The sequence below is a fragment of the Gavialis gangeticus genome, unplaced genomic scaffold, assembly GCF_001723915.1.
Source record: "Gavialis gangeticus isolate Ggan-Ray unplaced genomic scaffold, GavGan_comp1, whole genome shotgun sequence".
NCBI classification, from domain to species: Eukaryota; Metazoa; Chordata; order Crocodylia; family Gavialidae; genus Gavialis; species Gavialis gangeticus.
The window spans coordinates 9371732-9392217 of NW_017728998.1; the positions used below are offsets into that span (position 1 = coordinate 9371732).

The 20486-nt window shown below is 43.5% G+C and overlaps 1 protein-coding gene across 8 annotated transcripts in view; it reads right to left on the reverse strand.

The window, feature by feature from the left end:
- The window catches only part of CMIP (c-Maf inducing protein), a 196979-nt gene that overhangs the window by 25894 nt on the left and 150599 nt on the right, over window positions 1-20486 (reverse strand). For 6 of the 8 annotated variants that reach the window (XM_019505481.1, XM_019505480.1, XM_019505485.1 and 3 more), the window contains 5 exons: window positions 16871-16933; window positions 15281-15361; window positions 9912-10057; window positions 9282-9386; window positions 7601-7954 (listed from right to left, as the gene is read on the reverse strand). In XM_019505481.1, the coding sequence (XP_019361026.1) occupies window positions 7601-7954; window positions 9282-9386; window positions 9912-10057; window positions 15281-15361; window positions 16871-16933 (749 nt within the window). The remainder of the gene's footprint in view (window positions 1-7600; window positions 7955-9281; window positions 9387-9911; window positions 10058-15280; window positions 15362-16870; window positions 16934-20486) is intronic. The other 2 variants (XM_019505484.1, XM_019505482.1) reach the window with 1 other exon arrangement.

Genomic DNA, 20486 nt, shown 5'->3' on the forward strand with positions numbered 1-20486 from the left:
TGATCCTGCTTTGCTGCAATGGCTCAGGTGGGGCTGGATCTGCCCACATGGAGCTTCAATAGGTCCCCCACTGCCAAATTTCCTGATCAGTGGGAATCTCTGAGGGTTGGATGTCATGGCTTCCTGGGCTGGGGGTTGAGCACCCTTGCCCTAAACAGTATCCCAGCCTAGTTTCTATGCTTCAGAGATTGTTGCCTACTTCCTGCCAGTGGAAAACCTAGCACATCTACTTTCCAGGTAGGTCCTGAAATCCCTCTCCCAGCAGGCAAAATGTCTCAAATTCTGCGGTTAATACAGAGTTCAAGGCAACTATTTCTGATTCACAGATTTCTTTTCTCAGGGTGCGTCTGTCAAACAACAATCAAAGGAATTGGGTGCAAGGTAGCAACTCAGGAAAGAAGATCAGTTCAGCAAGTGATATGGCTTGGTCCAGGCGGAGAACCCCAGCCCATGTCCAGGACTCCAAACAACCGGTTGAGAATCCTGGCTATGTCCTCTAATAAATCCAACTTGTTTATTATCCTCTTGTTATCTTTAGCATTTGAGGCACAGAGCATATCATGTGTCAAGCTCCAGGGCTCCAAGACAGAAAGCCCCATGCCTATGTCAGTAATTCTAAAAGACATGAGGACTAATTTTGCTCTCAGTCACACTGGTGAAAAAAGGCAACAACTCCACTGAGGTATGGGGAGCTACCGTTAAAAAACAGCAAGAGACCAGAACCAATCCTGCTGCTGCTACTGGGCTTTGCAGTTTCTGATTCACAAGGTTTCTTCCAAAGACACAGTGCTTTGGTCTAGCGCTCTCAGCACTGCCAGTCAACAGACATAAAGCACAGCTGTTTGCTTGCCCGCTCCATTTTGTAGTTCAGAAGAACAAGGCCTAGCAAAGAAATTCTTCTGAGAGTAGATCCCGTCCTCCATCAATGCCATAAAATATGGCAGCCCGTAGGGAAGGGACTTTGCTGTTATGCTAGGAAGTACGAAGCCAAGAAAAAAACCCCAGCACATTTCATTCGAGGCTTTCCAGGCCCAAAGTTAATTAAAGTCTTACAACAGAGATATTTATTCTCCCTCATCAAGGGTAGAGTGAACCAGGGCCAGAGGTCCAGTGACACCCACCATACAGCCAGCAGCAGACACAGAAATTAATCTCAGGAGTCCTGTGCTGCAATCACCAAACCTCTGCATAAGGGCAGACAAATCTCAAGCAGATCATGGCTGCAGCCAATATTAATTCACCGTCTGTAGTTCATATTCAGTCAGCAGCTACATTTTGAAAATAACTTGTCACTGGACCAGTGATCTTACACGAAAGGCATATCATTTCGATGAGGCAGGTACTACCCGTAAGGGTAGCAAACTTTTAATCATGGGAGCCCAAGGTCAAAAGGCTGGCCTTAAGAAATGCAGAGCTCCTTCACAATGCATGCGAGTTAAGCACCAAAAAGGTCTTTTCCAACATAAGGTTAAAGACTCACCCCCACTTTGAGTCTCAATGCTTTGAATCCCTTTGACACCTCAACTTGTTTAACACTGAAAATCCTTTCTTGGGAAATGGGGAGTGCAGAGATTGCTCGAACTGCTTTGATCCATTTTTTGTGTCCGATCTCCAAAGAGAGTTGTGGGAGAGGGGGAAGCTGCTTACAAATGACTTAAGAGAGAGTGAGACATTGCAGAAATGGACAGAGATGCTGCACAAAATCTTTGACTCAGTTTTAAAACCTGGCATATTATCTACCATAGCCAGCACATGCCACTGGTAAATGGGAGCCTACGACAGAGCAGCAAAAATAGACCAGATTCTCTTTGAAGACAAGATGACTCTCTTAAGTGAAACACTTAGAAACAGGTCACACAAGAAGTCTGACTGTTAAATTGAGGCACACGCTCATATCTGATCTCGTTCTCTAGCCTCTTACGGGCGATGCTTGTATGAGCTAAGTCTGGACTACAGCTTATTAGAAGTCTGCAACGTGTCCCTTCCCTCTTCTAATGCTCTCTGCAGACCACCTCAGTTGCTTGCACTCTTGCCTGGGTTCACACAATTTTCTTTTGTTGGTCCCTGACCAAACTCAAACCTCACTGAACAAGGCAGGGAAGCTTTAAAAGCAGGGAAACAAAAAGCACCAGTGTCGTTGTGGGATGTTAACTATCACTGCAGTCAGCCAGGCAAAGAGCTGTTGGAAGGACAGTGCACAGGGGACACAGGAGTGCACATTATTCAGGATTTCCACTCAACATTTGAAATCTTGCAAGAAATCAGTGCTATCAGCATGATGATCCCCATTTGCTCCTGCCCTGCTGAGTTCACAAAAAGCCATCAGTAAGCTAGTGGTCAATGCTAGCCGCTGGAGGATGAGAGAGCAATCACCCATCACTGCAAGCAGCTATACTTCTCCAAAAAACACCTAACACGCCTGTCCAGAATGCTAACCAACCATAATAATTAAATAATCCCTGCCTAAACTGCATTTGCCCTAGGGCTATCACTGTTATCTGCCTGTAGACATAACACTCTTTCTTCCCTGGTATCACCTTTCACCAAAATGAAAATCCGCCCGTATGTCATGTGCAGCCCAAACAATCCAAAACATATTAGCAGCCCTGGGCAACCCTGATAAACAGAGCATCAGAGAATTCGCTTGGGGTATTTGCTATATGGCACTGACATATAGGGGAATGCAGAGAAGGCTGAGGAAGGCACAGCAGAGGGTTGCAGGGAGAGAACCATTGCCCTTATCATTAGGAGACAGCAAACTCCAAGGTGTGTTTGTCCATTTGGAGGTAATTTGTTTCTTCTAATAGCAGTGCCATTACACAGCTAGGCAACAACATCTCCTGGATAGTTAATTAGATATTGAACAGAAAGATGATCCTTGAACCAGAGGCCACAAGTCTAAACTCAGCCAGACTTGGGCAGCATTGATCCTGACTGGGATAAGATCTTTGGGGCTGGGGGGCATGAAATCATTTTGCCCAGCTCTCGCTCGAGTTAGTAATACAATGCTGCTAGTGCTGTGGGGGAAGGAGCCACGAGCCTCGCACATTCAGCAGTGTTTTGTTATATGGAAAGCAAAATTTAGTGCTGCTGAAAGGTGCCGGATTGACAGCTCTGCAACGCCAAGTCCTCTAGTGTTCACAGAAGATATACAGCGCAGTCAGCAGAAGTGCAGGCTTGCCCAGGCAGCCGCACAGATTCACTATGACCTGTACATGCTACATGTATAGCCTAAGTCAGTAGCACATGTTTTTGGCACCTGTGGGACCATCATGGATCACACTAACAAAGAACAAAGACGGTAGCTGGAAATTTATCACCATAGTGGCTACCACCTCTCTCAGCAGCTCCTGCTCATGCAGCTCGTTTCCCTTCTAGTTCCACTGATTTATCATCCAGGTGTATGTCAGATTTTATCAGAAACAGGACTTTGGGGATACAATTTTCTTCCCTTCTGTTTATATTTTTGTAACATACTTATTTCCAAAGAGAACTCCTGACCAATCTGAAGCCCAAGCAATTCTGCAGACCGCTGCACAGCTACTAGCTGCCTGAAGCTGGTCAGACTGTGGGCATCTGGAGTGGCAATACCACACTGTTTGCCATCAAATGTGCCCCTACCTATAGCTTTGCAGCTGGAGAATGACCATCAAGCAGTAAACATGCTCCATGCACTGCTAAGCAAGAGAAACAATTTTTGCTATACAGGAAAGGGAAAGGCCATCATTTACACTGGAACTGGACAATGCTAAACAGCTCTCAGATACTCTGAATGAATGTTTTGAGCGACAACACTTCAATCAGCTTCAAAGTACACATTCAAGAGTACTTGGTATTCAGGAGGGACTGAGTGGTATTGACAATACTGGCAAGGTCCAGGATCTACTACAATCTATTTGACATAAAACTTGATTCATCACTAAAGGCAGGAAAAATGTAAGGTATTCCAGTTGACATTATAGTTCCTTCAAAATCTGTCCAAGCTCCTGCTCACCTGCTGTAGTTTGGACAGTTTTTGAAAAAGGGACAATGTCAACTGGAATGCAATATATTTTTTCTGCTTGTCTACCGCTTTCTGTAAAGCAATAAGATTTTTTTTTTTTTTATTTATTATGGGATGACGACTGTTTTTTGCCACTCAGGTTAATTTTAAAAAGGGACTGATTTGGATCCTCAAATGCTCCTGATTTTATCACAGGAATAGAAGATGCAAACAAGCTTGTTTAGAGCCAAATTCTGTCAAACAGGTGTTCAGGGCTTCTGTTTCAAAAAGCATGAGGTATCTACAGGTCACTACACAGCTTTTATTCAATTTTAATCAGTCTCTGAGGTTTTTTATTCAAAAGTGGATGGTGTTCAGGAGAGAGAAGAACAAGAAATGTCCTCTGCTGAACATACTGTCATGGGATTATTATTTGTCAGACTCTGAATAATTAAAATAAACCTAAATAAAATTACTCCTTGGTGCCCCAAGTTAATTATGTAAGAAAGATATTATTATTGGTGACTATATTGTTTTGATGGTGCATTGAGTCAGACACCTAAAAGAACAATTAGACTCAACGCTAAGCAACTTATTAATAACCATATGCCAAACGTAAATAAGGACCTTATTTTAGCAATTGCCTACTGAGACCTCTAATCCAGTCCTAGATGACTGTGGGTTCATAATAAATAACCTGTTAATATCTTCTTCTTGCTGGGACGTTCTTCCCTCCCTTCCCTTTCGCTATTTCTAAGGAAGCTGAAATGCACTTTACTGCACATTGTTCAAGGGTCTGAGGAAAAATCCCAGCCCCAGAAAGGACTCTGTTAACAACACTATTAACAGCTCATTAATAATCCCTTGCTCTTCTCTAGTGCTTTTCATCCACAGGGCCCACAGCACACTACAAAGGAATTCAGAATAGTGATGCCCATCATGCAGATGGTGAAAATGTGGCACAGAGAGGTGAAGTGACTGGTCCAAAGCTGCTCGGCAAGTCCGTTGCAAAGCCAGGAATAGCAGCCAGGCTCCCGAGTCCCAGTCTAGTGCCTCAAGTTCAGCAGAGAGGGGCCTGAATGGGAATGGCAGAGCACTCAAGTCCCTGGTGCTATGATTTATACCAGCTGGCTTGGGCCACGTTAGCAAGATAGTCACAGGAAACTCCAACTGGTTTTGGTGTGCCCATTGTTCATGGGCTGTATCCATTCTGTGGGCTTCATTCTCCAGGGTGGCCTGTAGGCCTTGGGCCTACAGCTCTACGGGACCACATGGACATAAACAGCACCTTGTGCTACTACAAAAATGGACCCAGTGCACTGTTACTACTGAAGAGCTTAATTTAAAAAAAAAAGTAAAACATCCAAGGGCCATGTCACATCAAGCTGTAGATCACTGTATGATGTACCAAGAAATAGTAGTATTTTGTGTAAAAGATTAGAGTTGTGTACTTCCATTATATGGATAATGTGAAAATTGGAGAGCCTGTGTGGAAGAGCACACCCATTTGTAAGTGTATTTATAAAACATGTGTCAGCTGCATGATGAAACCAAAACCATTGACACTTAATGAGAAAAATGAGTCAGCACCTAAGACAGCGCTGGGACTGGGAGTTCAAGGTGTTTATGGAGAATATTAAGAGTCAAGGGGACTGGAATGAATATGCTGCATGGCTCGTGCATCACCTGGGTGCACACAGGCTCACAAGACATCAGGGCTGATGCCAGACATGAGGGGAAAAAAGAAAAGAAAAAAACCCCCCAAAAAACCCTGCACTTTACCAGAGGAGACAGTGTGTTAGTTCAACCCGGCTGCTCAGCATCTGTATAGGTTATGTGTTTAGCAGGGCTTTTTGGCGCTTTTATCTAAAGCCAATTTAATCAGCTATTAGGTAAAAGCGCCAAACAGCCCCACTGAATTGCCTGATCTATACAGACATTGGGTGAGCAGGGTCAAACTAATGTGATGCCTCTTCTGGGCATGTGCTGGGCTCAGCATGGGAACATACCAAGTTTAAAGTAAAGCAGCATCGGGGGGAGAGCGGGAGGGGGGCGGGTCATGCCTGTAAGCAGTCCAGGTAAAGCAAAATCAATTGCTGGGCTGATCCAATACAAATGTTTGTAAAGGCCAAGTGAAATCAAAGAAAATCTTCTCTACTGCAGGTTGTTGCTTCAGAAAATAAGAACACCACCTTGGAGCTACCTGCCTTGTCAGCAAAAATTACGGCCCAGATTTTCAGGGTGGGTGTATCATCTGAGTGCATAATTATTGCAAATACGTGTGCAAATAGTGCAACTTCACAAAGAACAAACCCACTGAAATATTCAGAATTCTGAAATCACAGTCTACTGCTGGCGGTTATTTATGGGATGTCCTCAACCATTTCATGTGGAGTTCTCCCACTCCATGGAGTGCCTGTTAACCACCCACACTTCTTGCTGGTGAAACTCTGGACTTACTGAAGTAAGTCTCATTGATTTCAATGAGGTCAGGATTGCACCTACAGTACCTTGTCATTTAGGCATTTAAGGAAGCATTGTAACAGCTTGCGTTATTAAAACAAAATTAAACATATGGAAACTTCCATGGTTTGCCCAGGACCACACTACAGCTCAGGTGCAGAGCTGACTGTAAAACTCAGGAATTTTGACGTGTAGCTTCCCTTGGGTGAGACTGCTCACCATTTGAATGCATATTCCCTGTAATTTTTCTGCTCTATTATGCATCACATGGTACCAGCTGATAAACTAGGATCCCCCCAAAAACACTTATTTCTGAAAATCCTTTCCCAGTATAAAGCCCTGCTGAAGGTATGCTCACTACAGTGAAACCTTTCCAAAAAGCTAGCCTTATCAGGCAAGTCCACCTCTTGGGAGACCATGCCAATTGTTCTTAAATGGATTGAGAACAATTATTTTTATCTTCATTACAAGGCCCACCCCTCCAGTGAGCAATTGCTTATTAATGGTCCCTTGAGTGGTCATTTATTAATGTAAAGCTTCCTCTACCTAAGTGGGATTTGGTTGAACCAAAGAGAATGTTGAAAAAGAGTGGTTAACACAATGGAAGGAAGTTATACTTGTGTTTTGAGCATGGTTCTAATGAGCTATGCGAGTCTCAGGGCCCAATCCTGTGAAGAACCGCGTGTTTGAGACACAGACTTCACTCGCTGAAAGTCAGTGGAAGGTCCTGTTGTTGCCACTGACCGCGAACGTGAGCCATCTTTCAAAGCTAAGGAAAGAGTTTAAGAGATCCAGTTTCCCACCCTCAGAAATGTGTTAGATAATCCCAAGTGACCTGGAGTGAAGAAATGGGAATGCTTTATGGGTAACAGAAGACCAAAAGCTTCCAGCAACAATATCCTCTCTTTTATAATATGCTCGAGGCTCAACATACAGAGCAGCGTTCCATTTTCATCCTTGTAATGCTATTTTTAGAAGTTATTGGCAGCACCAGATGTCTCTTTCAGCCACTGGACTTTACTGCTAGTGCTGGATTTATAACCCTGTGTTTGCACATCTTGCTGGCCACACATATGTTGGAGGAGGCAGACCTCTGGGAAAACCCCCTATCATTAAGATGACATCGTTCAGAAAGCTATAAAAATAGCTACTCACAGCATCTTGAGTATTTCCACATAGCAGCCAAGGATCCTGTCTGCCTGGGCACTCAGCTCGATGCTCATGGTACTACAAGTGGGGCTGACCATCAAGCAGTCAATCAGGTTGGGCTCACTGTCGTTGCCGACATTTGCCGTCAACTTCTGGTTGGCCGTATTGTTGCGCTCCACTTCCACATGGATCTCGTTCGAAGTGACGATGACTGATTTGAGACGGGATTCAGTCAAAGCGACTTCTTGAGAGACCAGGTCAGGACTCGTGTGGAGAAGCCGCAGGGGTAAGTTAGGCTTTCGGTCACACTGCTGCTGGCAGCCATTCCGAATTTCCTTCAGGCTTGGAGAATTGTCTCGGCTGATTTTTAAGAAAAACAAATAATGTTAATGGTCAGACATAACAGAAGGGAGAGAGGGGAAGTAAGGGAGAAGCACTAGACAGAGAAGCCAAGCTCTTTCACAACTGCCCACTGTATTTTACACCAGCCCAAATGATTACACTCTTCTGTTTATTTTGATTAGCAAAACTAATGAAAACTATTCATGTTCCAGATGCTTCTCCATGGGCCTTTCTCCTCCATGAGGATTTGTACTCTTTGTCAATGCGCCAGTTAAACATAAAGGTGAGGAGAATGAAGCTTCCCCTTCCAAGTCATGCAAAGCTGTAATGAAATCCAAACTCAAAAACATGCAACTGACTACCTGACACCGTGGCCCTTGCCTGGAGTCCCACAACCTCGCAATTTTTGTTGGGCGCTAGCCAGCCAATGCACATGCACTGCTCAGGTGGGAAAAATAAGATAGGCTTAAATTGACAGAAATCAAAACCAAAAGGGAACACTTGTTGTCTAAGGAAAAATCAAAAGTATGAGAGGTAGCAGGCCCACTGCAACCTTTATTTTCTGGTAGTTAGTCCTCTTAGGACATGGAACCAAATCTACCTGAGGCATTGACCTATGGGTACATTATGATTTATACAGAGCCTCCATTCTGATATTTAACCGTCTTTAGAAATCACCATTCATCTTGCTTAATGGATACTTCACGATGCATGTTTTGTGTTGAAGGAACCTTCAGTGTAAAGGGTTTCCAATCTACTACCTCCCAGGGCGTTATCAGTTCCAAGTCCCACAGACTGTACAGACACAGGCTGTGGAGGAGCTGTGGAGGGCTTTGTAGGGATGCCTGGGGAGCTTTCCTGCCATTTCCAGCCCTCCAACACTTAGTTACAATTGCAGCTCTCCCACTTTACCCCAGAGGTGTCCCCGAACGAGATGAACAAGGTGAAGTAGAGAGGCTGGACACAACAGGACACAGAAGTTCATTTTGAATAATGCTGCAGCCTGCACCCTCCCTTTGGCACAGGAACCACTGAATATCTGTCTATAGCCAGAGCATTGCCTTAAAGGCACTGGCTAGCTCACATCAAGTGGATAAAAGAACACAGCCCAGACATGGAAGACAAGGGTGCTCAGTTCCTACAGAACACACTCAGCTATGCAAGGGCAAGGGCTCAACACCTCCATTCCTCAAGAGTTATAAAGTGTATAGTGTGCAAAACAAATGAACATATACACAAATTGTGCATTAATAAGCAGACCATGCATGGTCACACATACATGCACACTGATGCTTGCAGAGGGTTTGTAAACGGGAAGACTGGCAATTGGATAAGTCATACGGACCTGTTGATAAATTCCTCATAACACGAATAAATGGCTGCTAAGCAGACAGCAACGAGATTCGGCAGGACCCTAGGATGGGGACACTGTCCAGTGGGACCGTGCATGCTGCAAAATAAAACAAAATAGTGTCAGCACAAGGAAGCAAAGACAAGAGAAAATCAGGGTAATGAAAGTCTATAGGCAAAAACAGTTAGGCAGGCTAGCATCTGAGAATGAGGGACAGAGGCTCTGGGAAACTCAAGGAGAGTTGGGTTCATAAAACACCCTTCATTTGACCCTAGAGACTCCCCACTATGCTACTTCTTCAGAATTTGGTTGGGCTGCTCTTGACTTTTATTTAGTGCAGCAACACTTGCCCAGTAAAAGCCCGTAAATGAGTGGGCACTGACTGAAGGGCCTGATCCACAGCCAGTGGGAGTCCTCCTGAGGACTTCAACTGGCGTTAAATCGGGTCCAAGGGGGAAAACTTTCATTTAAGGGGCCTTTAGTGCTTCTAGCAATTTCCAGTACCACCAGCTACTCTACGGCTGTCAAAGAGGAGAATGTAGCCAAAAAGAAGACTAGAACAATATCAAAGACGAACACATTCACAGGGCTGGAGAATGCTGCACAGCATTAAATGCAACTCACCTGTGAATAAACTTCTTCACCACCTCCATGCCTGCATTCAGTTCATTCAAAGCCAAAATATATTCCTGAGTAAACAGCCTCAATCGAGGGCATTTCCCAAAATCCTGTCCAAAAAGGAGAGACTCAGTGAAGCCGCTGAAACATGCCTGCAATGTATGAACTGAGTGTTTTTAACAATGGTCAACCCAGGCACATCTGAATTCAATTCACTGTCATGCTAACAGCTATAGGAGAACTGTTCTGATGAGCCATATAAATAATTATGATTGTCCCCCATTTTCAATTTTTGCTGCCCAAGACGCATCTTTGAAACATACCTTTATGTGAAAAGCATGCCTTTCCATGCAAATAAGATGCATATACACAAGAGCTCCCATTGGTCCTTGCCCAGTCTCTTTTTTGCACCTACATGTGTATGTTGTGTGGATGGGATACCAGTGCTAAATACTGAGAATTGAGTGATCATATTTTAATGCCGGGTTTCCTTTACAAATGCAGGGTTTTTGTAGCATTCAGAAGTATGCTCTGAAAGTCTAAGTCCTGTCTTCTTCGAATGCTGAATTAGTATTTGGCAATTTCGCTCAGCAATGGAACTAAGGATGATTCCATACCTGGCACAAGGAGACATATTAATGATGAAGTATCTAAACGCCTTTAGCTTACAGCGGCATATTTGGGTCATGATTGATTCACCAGGAGACTGAGACCCATGTACACTGCAAGTCAGACACCATTATGGGTCATACAGTTTTATGAAGACGACAGAGCAGGGTGGTACATCAGAGACTGATTGATTCAGATAGGCATGTGCTTTCATTGGCAACAACCTATTTTGACAGATGCTAGCAATGGATTGGCTAGTTTTATGATAAAGCAGCTAACAAAATAGGTTGTTGCCTATGAAAGCTCATGCATATGGGCCAGTTAGTCTCTATAGTGCCACCCAGCCCTACCTCTTGCTTGAGTTCACACTAACATGGCTAACCATCTCTGTATTTTCTGGCCGTCATTTTTAATGGTATTCATCAGGCTCTAATACAATGCATTTATTAAAGCTTCTCAACTCAAATGAGAGCAGGGATAGGGGCAGAAATTACAGATAAATCAGTATAAGTTATCAGAAACCAGCTCAAATCTGTAACACAACAGAAGTGTAGTGCGCAGAAAATGTTTTCAAAATGGCTGAAACTGGTTTAAGATAAATTTGGAGGGATGTAATATCAGATTCACCTGATTTAGATCAAATCAGTTTATCAAACTTCTGTCCCAGATCCCCTCCAGATTCAAGTTAACTCACAGGTTAAGTGCAGACAGTCAAAAAGCCTGAGGCTGAATCAATTCTATCTTTGCAGGTTAGTCTAAGCTGGGTAGATTGAACCAATAGGCAAGTGAACGGGGAATTTGCAAAGGAGGTGCAAAGCATCCTGGGATGCTGAGGGACTGACAGTCAACTTGAATCTGGAAGGGATCCCAGGCAGAAGTTCAATAAATCAGCTTAACCTGAATCAGTTATGCCTGATACTACATCCATCCAGGTTTACCTTATACCAGTTTCGGCCATTTTGAAAGTGGTTTATGTGCACCGAACTTCTGCTGTGTTACAGATTTAAACCAGTTTCCAATCACTTATATCAGTGGTTGTCAACTGGGGATACGCATACCCCTAGAGGTGCTTAAAAGGTCATGGGGGTATGCAAAACAAATGAGAAAAAAATACTGTTTTATAGAGGTGCGATGATATATCGGTCCCATGTTGGATTGGCAACAATATAAGGAACACTGACTGAATTGGGAATCAGCCTTTTTGGGCTGTTGTGGCTGATAAATGACTCATGCATGCACACAGCTGCAGCACAGCAGGCAGGTGGCCAGGAGCGCAGCCCGGCAGCATGGACAGCAGCCAGGTCTGGCTTGTAAGTCTGTTGTGAGGGAAGGGGCATGGGAGGGTGCGGGGGACCCAGGTCAAAGTCCCCACAGTGAGAGAGGGAGTGGGGCTGGGGCCTCACCACGGGGGCCTTGATCTGCCCCCGCAAACTCTTCCCCTGCCTCCTGTTAATGGTAACATTAAAAACAAGAAAAAAATATAAAGGGGTACATGAGCTGAAACTTTGAGACAGATGGGATACACTTGTTAAAAAAGGTTGAAAACCCCTGACATATATCAGTTGCAGTGCAATTTCTGTCCCTAACCCTACTCCCCCAGCATCCCACAATGCTTTGCACCTCCCCCACAAGCCCCCTCCTCACAGGGTGGGCAGACTAGCTCTGGCCCAAGCTGTCTGCTCCAGCTGAGCAGGGAGGCATGCTCTTCCATTCCCCAGCTTCTGGCCTGGGCCACTGTAGGGATGTGGCTGCATTTCTGGAATCAAAAGTGAATGTCTGTTCACTTCTTATTAGTTCAATCTATGCAACTTAGACTAACCTAGGAAGATTGAATCAATTCAGCCTCAGGCTTTTTGACTGTATTTAGCCCTGAAGTTCAGAGATTGTAAAGAGGCTTTAGGTGTGGACTGGACTATCCCTTCATTCAAAGCACTGCAGCTTTTTTTTTGATACCATACATGGAAGCAGATTGTAAAATAATATACATGATTTATATTGTTCATGTTTAATAGCCACGAGAGAAACTTAGTTTTAGAGAAAAAACATAAGTCCTGCAAAACAAACCTAAAAATTCTCATTATTGATTCTATTGATCAATTCACGTTTTTAAATTAAAAACCTACGCCATTGCCAATTTCCATGTTTTAAAAGAAAATCAAACTGCTGCTACCCACCTGTAATATTTAGTGGCTTGAGACACACTGGCTTGTGTCTTCCTAATGTGTAATTAAATAAATGAAACTGGGAATAAATTACAATTAGACAATCTCTATACAATTATAGCCAGATTTTTATAACTGTGTAATTCCCATCAGTGTTTGCGCAGTTCATACATTCACAGATGTTTAGGTTAGCGGGAACCCATTATGATCATCTCCTCTGATCTCCTGCATAACTCTTGCAAAACCTCAACCCAGCAAATTCTGCATCATGCCCATAAGTTCTACCGCTGTATTACTGGTTGTGTGGCTAAGGTGCTGCATTAAGACTTCAGGCTCTCCAGCTATGTGAGTTTGAGTCCCCCTGCTGTCACTTCCATAACATCTATTTCATCCCAGTCTTGATTTTACAACTTCCAGCCACAGAGCCTCCATCCTATCCTGTCAGTAGGTAAATTGGTCCAATGGTTCATGACTCCCAGCTGCAACAGTTGTGCCTGCAGCATGTCAGCTGGGCATACAATTATCATGACTTTTCAAAGGCTTACCAAGTAATTTTAAAAATCCCAGGCCTCAGTTTTATAAGGTGGTCCACCAAATGGTAGAACTTTGCAAACTGCAGCATGATGTGGTTTGGAAGAGGAATGTGTACCCAGAAAAACATGACAACTTGGAAGTGTTTGCAAAAATCCAATAATTTTACTGTACATAAGTCTGTAATTGCATCCGCTGGCTTCGTTCACATTAACAAAAACATGAGAGCTAAGCTCCCCTACTCAAAGGCGGCACAAGAAGCCAGGGATAAAATGAGTTTTCTTATGTATATATAGATGTAAATTACTCAGTATATCCTCTAACATTCCTATAAACCCACCAAAACCAAAGCAGTCAACTGTGAGCTGTAGGCAGAGTTCTCTACTCAATATGTTAGGCTAGCTTAATTACTTGGCTTACCCAAATGTCTGCATTAACTGAGAGCAAGACATACAAAAAAGTCCATTTATATTCCAACATTTGGCCCAATCTGGCAAGGAGCCAAGCATCTCCTGGAAGGCAAAGGTACTGAGGCTGCTCAGCACTCCAAAGAACACTTGGCTTGTGACAGGATCCAGCCTGTTGCCTTGCAGATAACAGATAACATTGGTGCACATCAAAATTAGACAGTGATTACAGCTGTTACAGGTTTCCTCCACGCATTTCAAAACATTTCCAAAAGGAAAGTGGAATAGCATTAGCTCCATACTGTAGATGGAGAAATCAAGGCACAGAGGTTGAAGTGTCCACATACACAGACCAAATTAATGAGAGCCAAGAATAGCACTTAGGTTTCCTGACTCCCAGCTTGCTGGATTTTCATGTGGCCTCCTACAACTCTGAAATGTAATGCTGGCAACAGCATTCCCCACATAAAGGGCATTTTTATATACACACACAGACACTCACTCACTCTCCCTCTAAAGAGTTTATTCATTATATTAATTCCCCAGAGAGCAGTAAAGTGTCCAAATCCACTCCAATTAATATCTGACACTGTAAATTCTTTGACTACACACTGTGGTACAGACATGTTGATTTTCAATCTGCAAATGCTAAGTATGGTAAATATGTGCAACTCTCTTAAGTTAACCAAAGACAAGCAATGCTCTGTGTGTTTCAATTTCATTTGAGACCACTCGAGAGCTTTGAATTTCTTTTAAACTGTCTGGCATCCAAAAATAACATTTATAGAATATTTTATTGAACGCTACAGAATATTCAAAAAATGTTTACATGTCTGGAGACGGTAGGCATGCAGCCAAGAATATGGCCTTTCAGCCATGTCGAGCTCACTAGTTAGTTCTGTAAACTCTAAGAGTTTAAATAATAATATTAACAACAACAATAATAATGCTGTGTAAATACAAAATGCAAAATCTTCTCTGAAAGCATATTGTGACCCAGAAAGGCAGGGAATATCATCTCAAATTATAATAGACATGAAAAGAGACTATTTGTGCAGTTATAAAGGCACGGGATCCAACCCAGCTATCACAGCAATATGGCCCAAACCTCATTTTTTTTCCTGCAAACTGTAGCTTTGTGCAGTAAAAAACTACTCATGCCAGTTAGGAGCTGTGCCAGCCACACTGGGCATGTTCCAGATGGCTCACAAGCATCTTGTGATTCCAGAAAAAGGCAGGTAGGCTTCCATATTACTGGGCTGCATTAAACGTATACTATGTTCTGTTCCCAACGTGGCTGCACTTTATGACATTCATTGACAGACGTTATAATAAAGTATGTGCCAAAAATCATGGATCACCACTAAGACTTGTGGGTAAGATTTTCACCCAAGCATCTAAATCAGTTTGACACTTAAATCCCTTTGAAAGCTGGTAGGAGTAGAATGCCTAAACTGTCTAGATGCCGTTGAAAATCCGACTTGAGTGCCAAAAGGTAGGCACTACAAACCCAGTGCATGGCTACAAACCACACACATAGGTGGGGTGGCTAGGTATTCTGGGGATGCATTATTAGAAGGAGGCAAATAATTCATGGCTGCTGATGACATAAGACATCACAATGAAAGCTCTCAACTCATCAAATACCCGTAACTTAAATACTGACCATGTTGTGTTTGAGGATCCTCTGTACCACTGGTGTGAAGACTTCAATGACAACCATGGACCGAGGACGCTCCCTGCAGTGCTACAATGAGAAACATTGAATGTGTGTGAATGCAGCAGCACACAGACAGCAGGATGAAGTGTACAACTAGAGCATCTATACCAGGGGTGGGCAATGATTTGGGCCCGCTGGCCACATAGGGAGTTTCGGGAAGCTGCGGCCCGGGTCAGAACTTCCCTCCCTTGCTGTTGCACAGCAGTGAGCAAACCTCCCAATGTGGGATGGGTCTGTAAGGTGGGTGGGGAGCTGGCTTCAGCAAGGGCAGGTAAGCCAGGGCCCCCACCACCACAAGCACCGCCTCTGGGCTGCCTTCTACCCTGAGGAGGGGGTAGAGCTGCTGTCCAGTTTTGGCATCAGCAGTTGGACAAACTGCTGCTGGGCACTGGGAAGACGTGGGACCAGGTGGCAGGTCTACATGGGCCTGAGGCCAGCAGTGGCGGCTGCCAGAAGGAGCCACCGCCACAGGGGGCTGCCAGGAAATGGAGTCAAGCTGTGGAGCCACCCCAGCCCCACTATGTGACGAGGCGCAGCCAGATGTGCCACAGGCTGGATGGCACCTGCACTAGATGGGACCAAGGGACCCACCACAGGCCAGAAAAAAAATCCCTCTGTGGGCCAGATCCAGCCTGTGGGCCATATTTTGCCCACGCCTGATCTACACATACTACACTGATTTGTCATGGCCCAGATTCTCAGAGGCACTCAGGCACCTAGATCCTACCAGAGTCAGTAGGAGTTAAACACCTCAACATCTCTGACAGTATGGATCCATACTGGGCCTTGGATACATGTGACCCTGAAGTCAGACACTGGCCTTTGGGCTGGTTAACAGGTAAAATTAATGTTGGATTGGCTGGTTTCAGAACTCTACCTATGCACACATGGAGCCTCGAAGGAAGAAAACAACACAGAGGATGTACTGGATCAGGGTGGCCAACCTGCAGCACACGTGCCACAAACGGCACAGGCAACCTGTGTGTGTAGCATGCAGCAGGCTGTGTAGGGGACAGGTAGCACAGCAGCAGACAGGGCAGGAAGCAATCAGCTGATCAGGCAAAGAACAAAGGGTAGGAAGCCAAAAGACAGAGGAGCAGATCAGGTACAAAGGACAGGGCAGGGAACAGAAAGCAGAACAGCAGATTGGGTAGGGGAAGGGATCAGAATGGCACTCAGATGGTGCAGGGCTAATATGTAGCAATCCTGCCAAAAAAGTTGGCTTGCACTGAAACTTAATTACTATGATTCATCTGAATGTGCTGGCTCCAGTGACCCCATGGCTAGCTAGGGAACATGCTAAAATGTCTCTGCTTTCCCCTTTGGGATGAGGAAGTCTGAGGATTAAACGCTGACAGCATACTACTGCTGAGCAGTAGATAGGGAGCCATTACTCCATTGCAGCCACTAACTATTCCAAGGTCTGCTACCCATCAAAGACAGAAACTGTCTGGGGAATCAGTTCAGTAGGGTCAAGGAAAAAGTAGTAGTCAGAAACATCCATGAGATTTCAGACAATTAAACTGCTCTTGGTACCTTGCAGAAGAATTCACAGAGGTCAGGTGGAGGGTGATTATTTTCCAGCAAAGGTGCAATTGCCTTAAAAATAAAAAAAAGTTAACAGGATTTCAATTGGTCTTTGTCACAGAGGTCAACCCTACTAAACAAGTACAAAACTGAACACATTTTAAAACAGAGACCTGAATAAAACTGTGTGTAGCTAATTTTAATGGGACATAAAATTAGGACTTTAGAAGGGAATAGTAATATTTGTATTATTGCATACATTTAAAAAAATAAAGAAAAAATAGGGTTTGTTTATCCCAAATAAAGAAATGAAGGCTTGCTGCACTTTTAAAATCGATGGACCCAAATGTATCCTAGCTGCAAGCCCATTGGAAAATGTTTGCTCTCTATTATGCTACTTTCAAATCCAGAGCAACGCCACTGAAGATAAATGGAACTCCAGTTTTTAAAGTGATTTAAACAAAAGCAGAAATGGACCCATTGCTTTCAGAAGTATGACATAAAAACAAATGAGGCACAGGATTAAAGTGTCAGTGTCCCTGTAAATAAGATTTTACACACACACACACATTTTCCCCACATCTTACATAATACATTCATGCTCAGTTACTGAGACACACGCCAGGTTTTCAAGGAAAAAGTACTTGCCTTTCATTTTACCAAGAACAAGACAGTGTTACCATCACCACCATGGACACTACTCCTTCTTAAAAACAAGTGCTGAACTTTCTGAAAGTTCAGATCATCCTTTCTGTCTCCATCACTAGGCAACCCAATGCGATTATGTACAGTAAATATATTAGAGGTCATACCTACCACTGTGAGCATAATGAAATTATTCTGCTACTACCTCCTTTCTAACTTTACAAAGCGGTATTAGGACAATGCATCCTCTCTGCCTTGATGATGCCTCCGGGCTTCACCAACCTTGAACTAAGGGATTCCCAGTACTGATTTAAAAAGTAACACTCTTAACAGATCCACTAGGACATTTTGTATCAAATTTCTGCACACCAGGAATTTTATCTAAAGGAGGTTGGAAGTTGGCTACAGCAGTAGGTCTGCTCCTGCATCCTCAGTCCTCATAAGCCCATCAAAATCACCATGCCTCACTATATACCTGCTTTCACTCATACAGAGATAACTGGGAAGGAAGAAAACGAAACCTAAATATGGTCAAAGAGCTACACTACATAACGCTTCATTTCCCAGTATATACAATGTTTGCCTCCTCCTCCCTCATAAAAGAGGTTACAAATAGAAGGTGTCTTACACACCACACCTACACTAAATAACTGAAATCACTATAATAAATGTTGACCAAAATCCAGACAAATTCATATAAAACCCCTCTCCCACCTTTTGCCCACAATATGCAAGGAAAAGCAGGGTACTTTTAAGCAGCTAAAATGGGCCTTTGTGCTCCTCCCCTCCTTACAACTGTGTATTCCTCCATTCAGAAGGCAAGGTGAATACAGACCTTTATAGACCAACTAAATAAGGTACATAGAGAGAGCACAAGCTTTTAAGAATCCAAGTTCACAGCATCTTATGAAGTGAACTTGGGTTCACAAAGGCTTGTGCTCTATGCATCTCTTATTTAGTTATCTATAAAGGTGCGTATCTACCCTTCCTTCTGATTTGAGACTAACACAGCTAACCACCTCTCTATTCCTCCACTGATCATGGAGGGATAGTGACATACTCTTATCGGAGTCGCAAGAAACCAATGCTGCATGGTTGTAACATTCAGCTGGTCGAAAAGACCCTTTGTGCAGTTAACTAAATTAAGGATTCTGTTGTTACTCCGTGTTCTCTCTTAGTAAATGTAGTTCTTTGTGTACAAGTTGTTGTCTCTAGTGCGGATGGTGGTGCTGGGGCGTGCAAGCTGTTTCCCTGGAGACCTGGGTGTTACACAAAGAATTGACCACAAGGCTTGGTTCAGTGGCAAAAGTTCAGCCAGGTTTATTACCTCCACAGGTAGTTAGCTGTGTTAGTCTTGCTAACATGTCTATCCACCGGGTTACAAGATGTTGGCTCTGGATCCTGGTGGTGAGGCACAGGTACACCTTGTAATAGCTTTTATCCTTCTGGCCCTTTGAACTACAGAGTTCAAAGAATCCCAGGCCTTCTCTTATACACAAAGTTAGCAGTTCTGTTTACACCAGCCATTTACATGGTCAATGCTTCCAGCAAAGCCTTTAAATGAGTTGTATATGCATTGATCAGTGCTTATATTACTCGTTACTCCAGCAAGGCCTGCTGATCCCATTTAAAACGATCTTCTTAATCAAATGTGTTATAGTGACTCTATGGACTCTGACAATATACTGCAAAAATCTGGGAGGGCTCTATGCTTGTCAACTAACTGAGAGGGTACTGGATAATCATGATTAGAGGTGAAACTGGCCATATAGGCTGCTGACAGACATGAACGCCCCCACCCCCTTAAAATGCACTTTACCCGAAGAGGCAGTGCATTAGTTCCACCTGGCTCTGCACCGTCTATATAGATTGGGCACTTTAGCGGGGCTTTTTAGTGCTTTTATCTAAAGCATATTCAATCAGTTATTAGATACATTTCCATAAAAGCCCCGCTGCAGTGTGCAATCTGTCCAGATGTTGGGTGAACCAGGTCAAACTAACACAGTGCCTCTTCTGTGCATGTGCTGGGCTCAGTGCAGGGGTACACCAAGTTTAAAGTAAAGCACTGGTTTGCCGGGGGGGGGAGTGTTATGTCTGTAGGCAGCCTTGTTGCCTAAGTCAAATCAGCTTTACTGTCTCACTGGACAGACATCCACGTCACAAGGGAAATACCCCAAGAAGACAAAGACTGAAAGGTGCACTGATTTTCTCACCCAGGTACCCAGTGAACTCTCTAAAACTTGTTCTTCTGCTGAAACTATGCCTGTTCTAGGGCTAGAGGGAAAGCTTTGTTCTTTGGGGATGCCAAACTATACCAATAACTACAAACACTAACATGTGTGTCTGTGTGTGTGTCTGTGTGCATGTTCCCCCTCCCCAAGAGATGGACATGAGCTAACCTGAGTATTAGTCTGTTCCAGCATGGCAGCTTGTAATCAGAATCTGTCTCAGTGGTAAAACCACGTTTCCTGTTCAATATTGAACTACAGGGAAAAATCACTGATAAATTTATGAAACAGCAATCATCATCGTCATGCAAACTGCAAAACTAATACTATATCTGCAGTGGGCTTAAAATATCTAGAAACTATCAACCTGCATTTGGAACACAATCTTTGGATAACATAAAAGATAGAATAAGGTTTGATTTTTATTTTTATTTTTACTTTTAAGAAAAGGATTTTTTTTGTTGCTTCCCCAAAATAACAAGTCAGCCCCAACTGGCAGCTGGAATCAACTTCAGTCCAGAAGAAAACTACAGCCTGTAGCAGATTTCAAAGAAAAGCACTCATCACTTTAGCAACTTATTTCAGTGAGCAATACTGGTTAAAGTAGCATCCGGAACCATACTTAAGAGCAATTCACACATAGTAGCAACTATATTTTATATCTTGTCATTTTGGAGGAAGGTTCACAGAAACCTGGTTGTAAAGTGCTAGATTTGATTACTGAGAAAATCTCCTGGAAATCACCAGCAGCT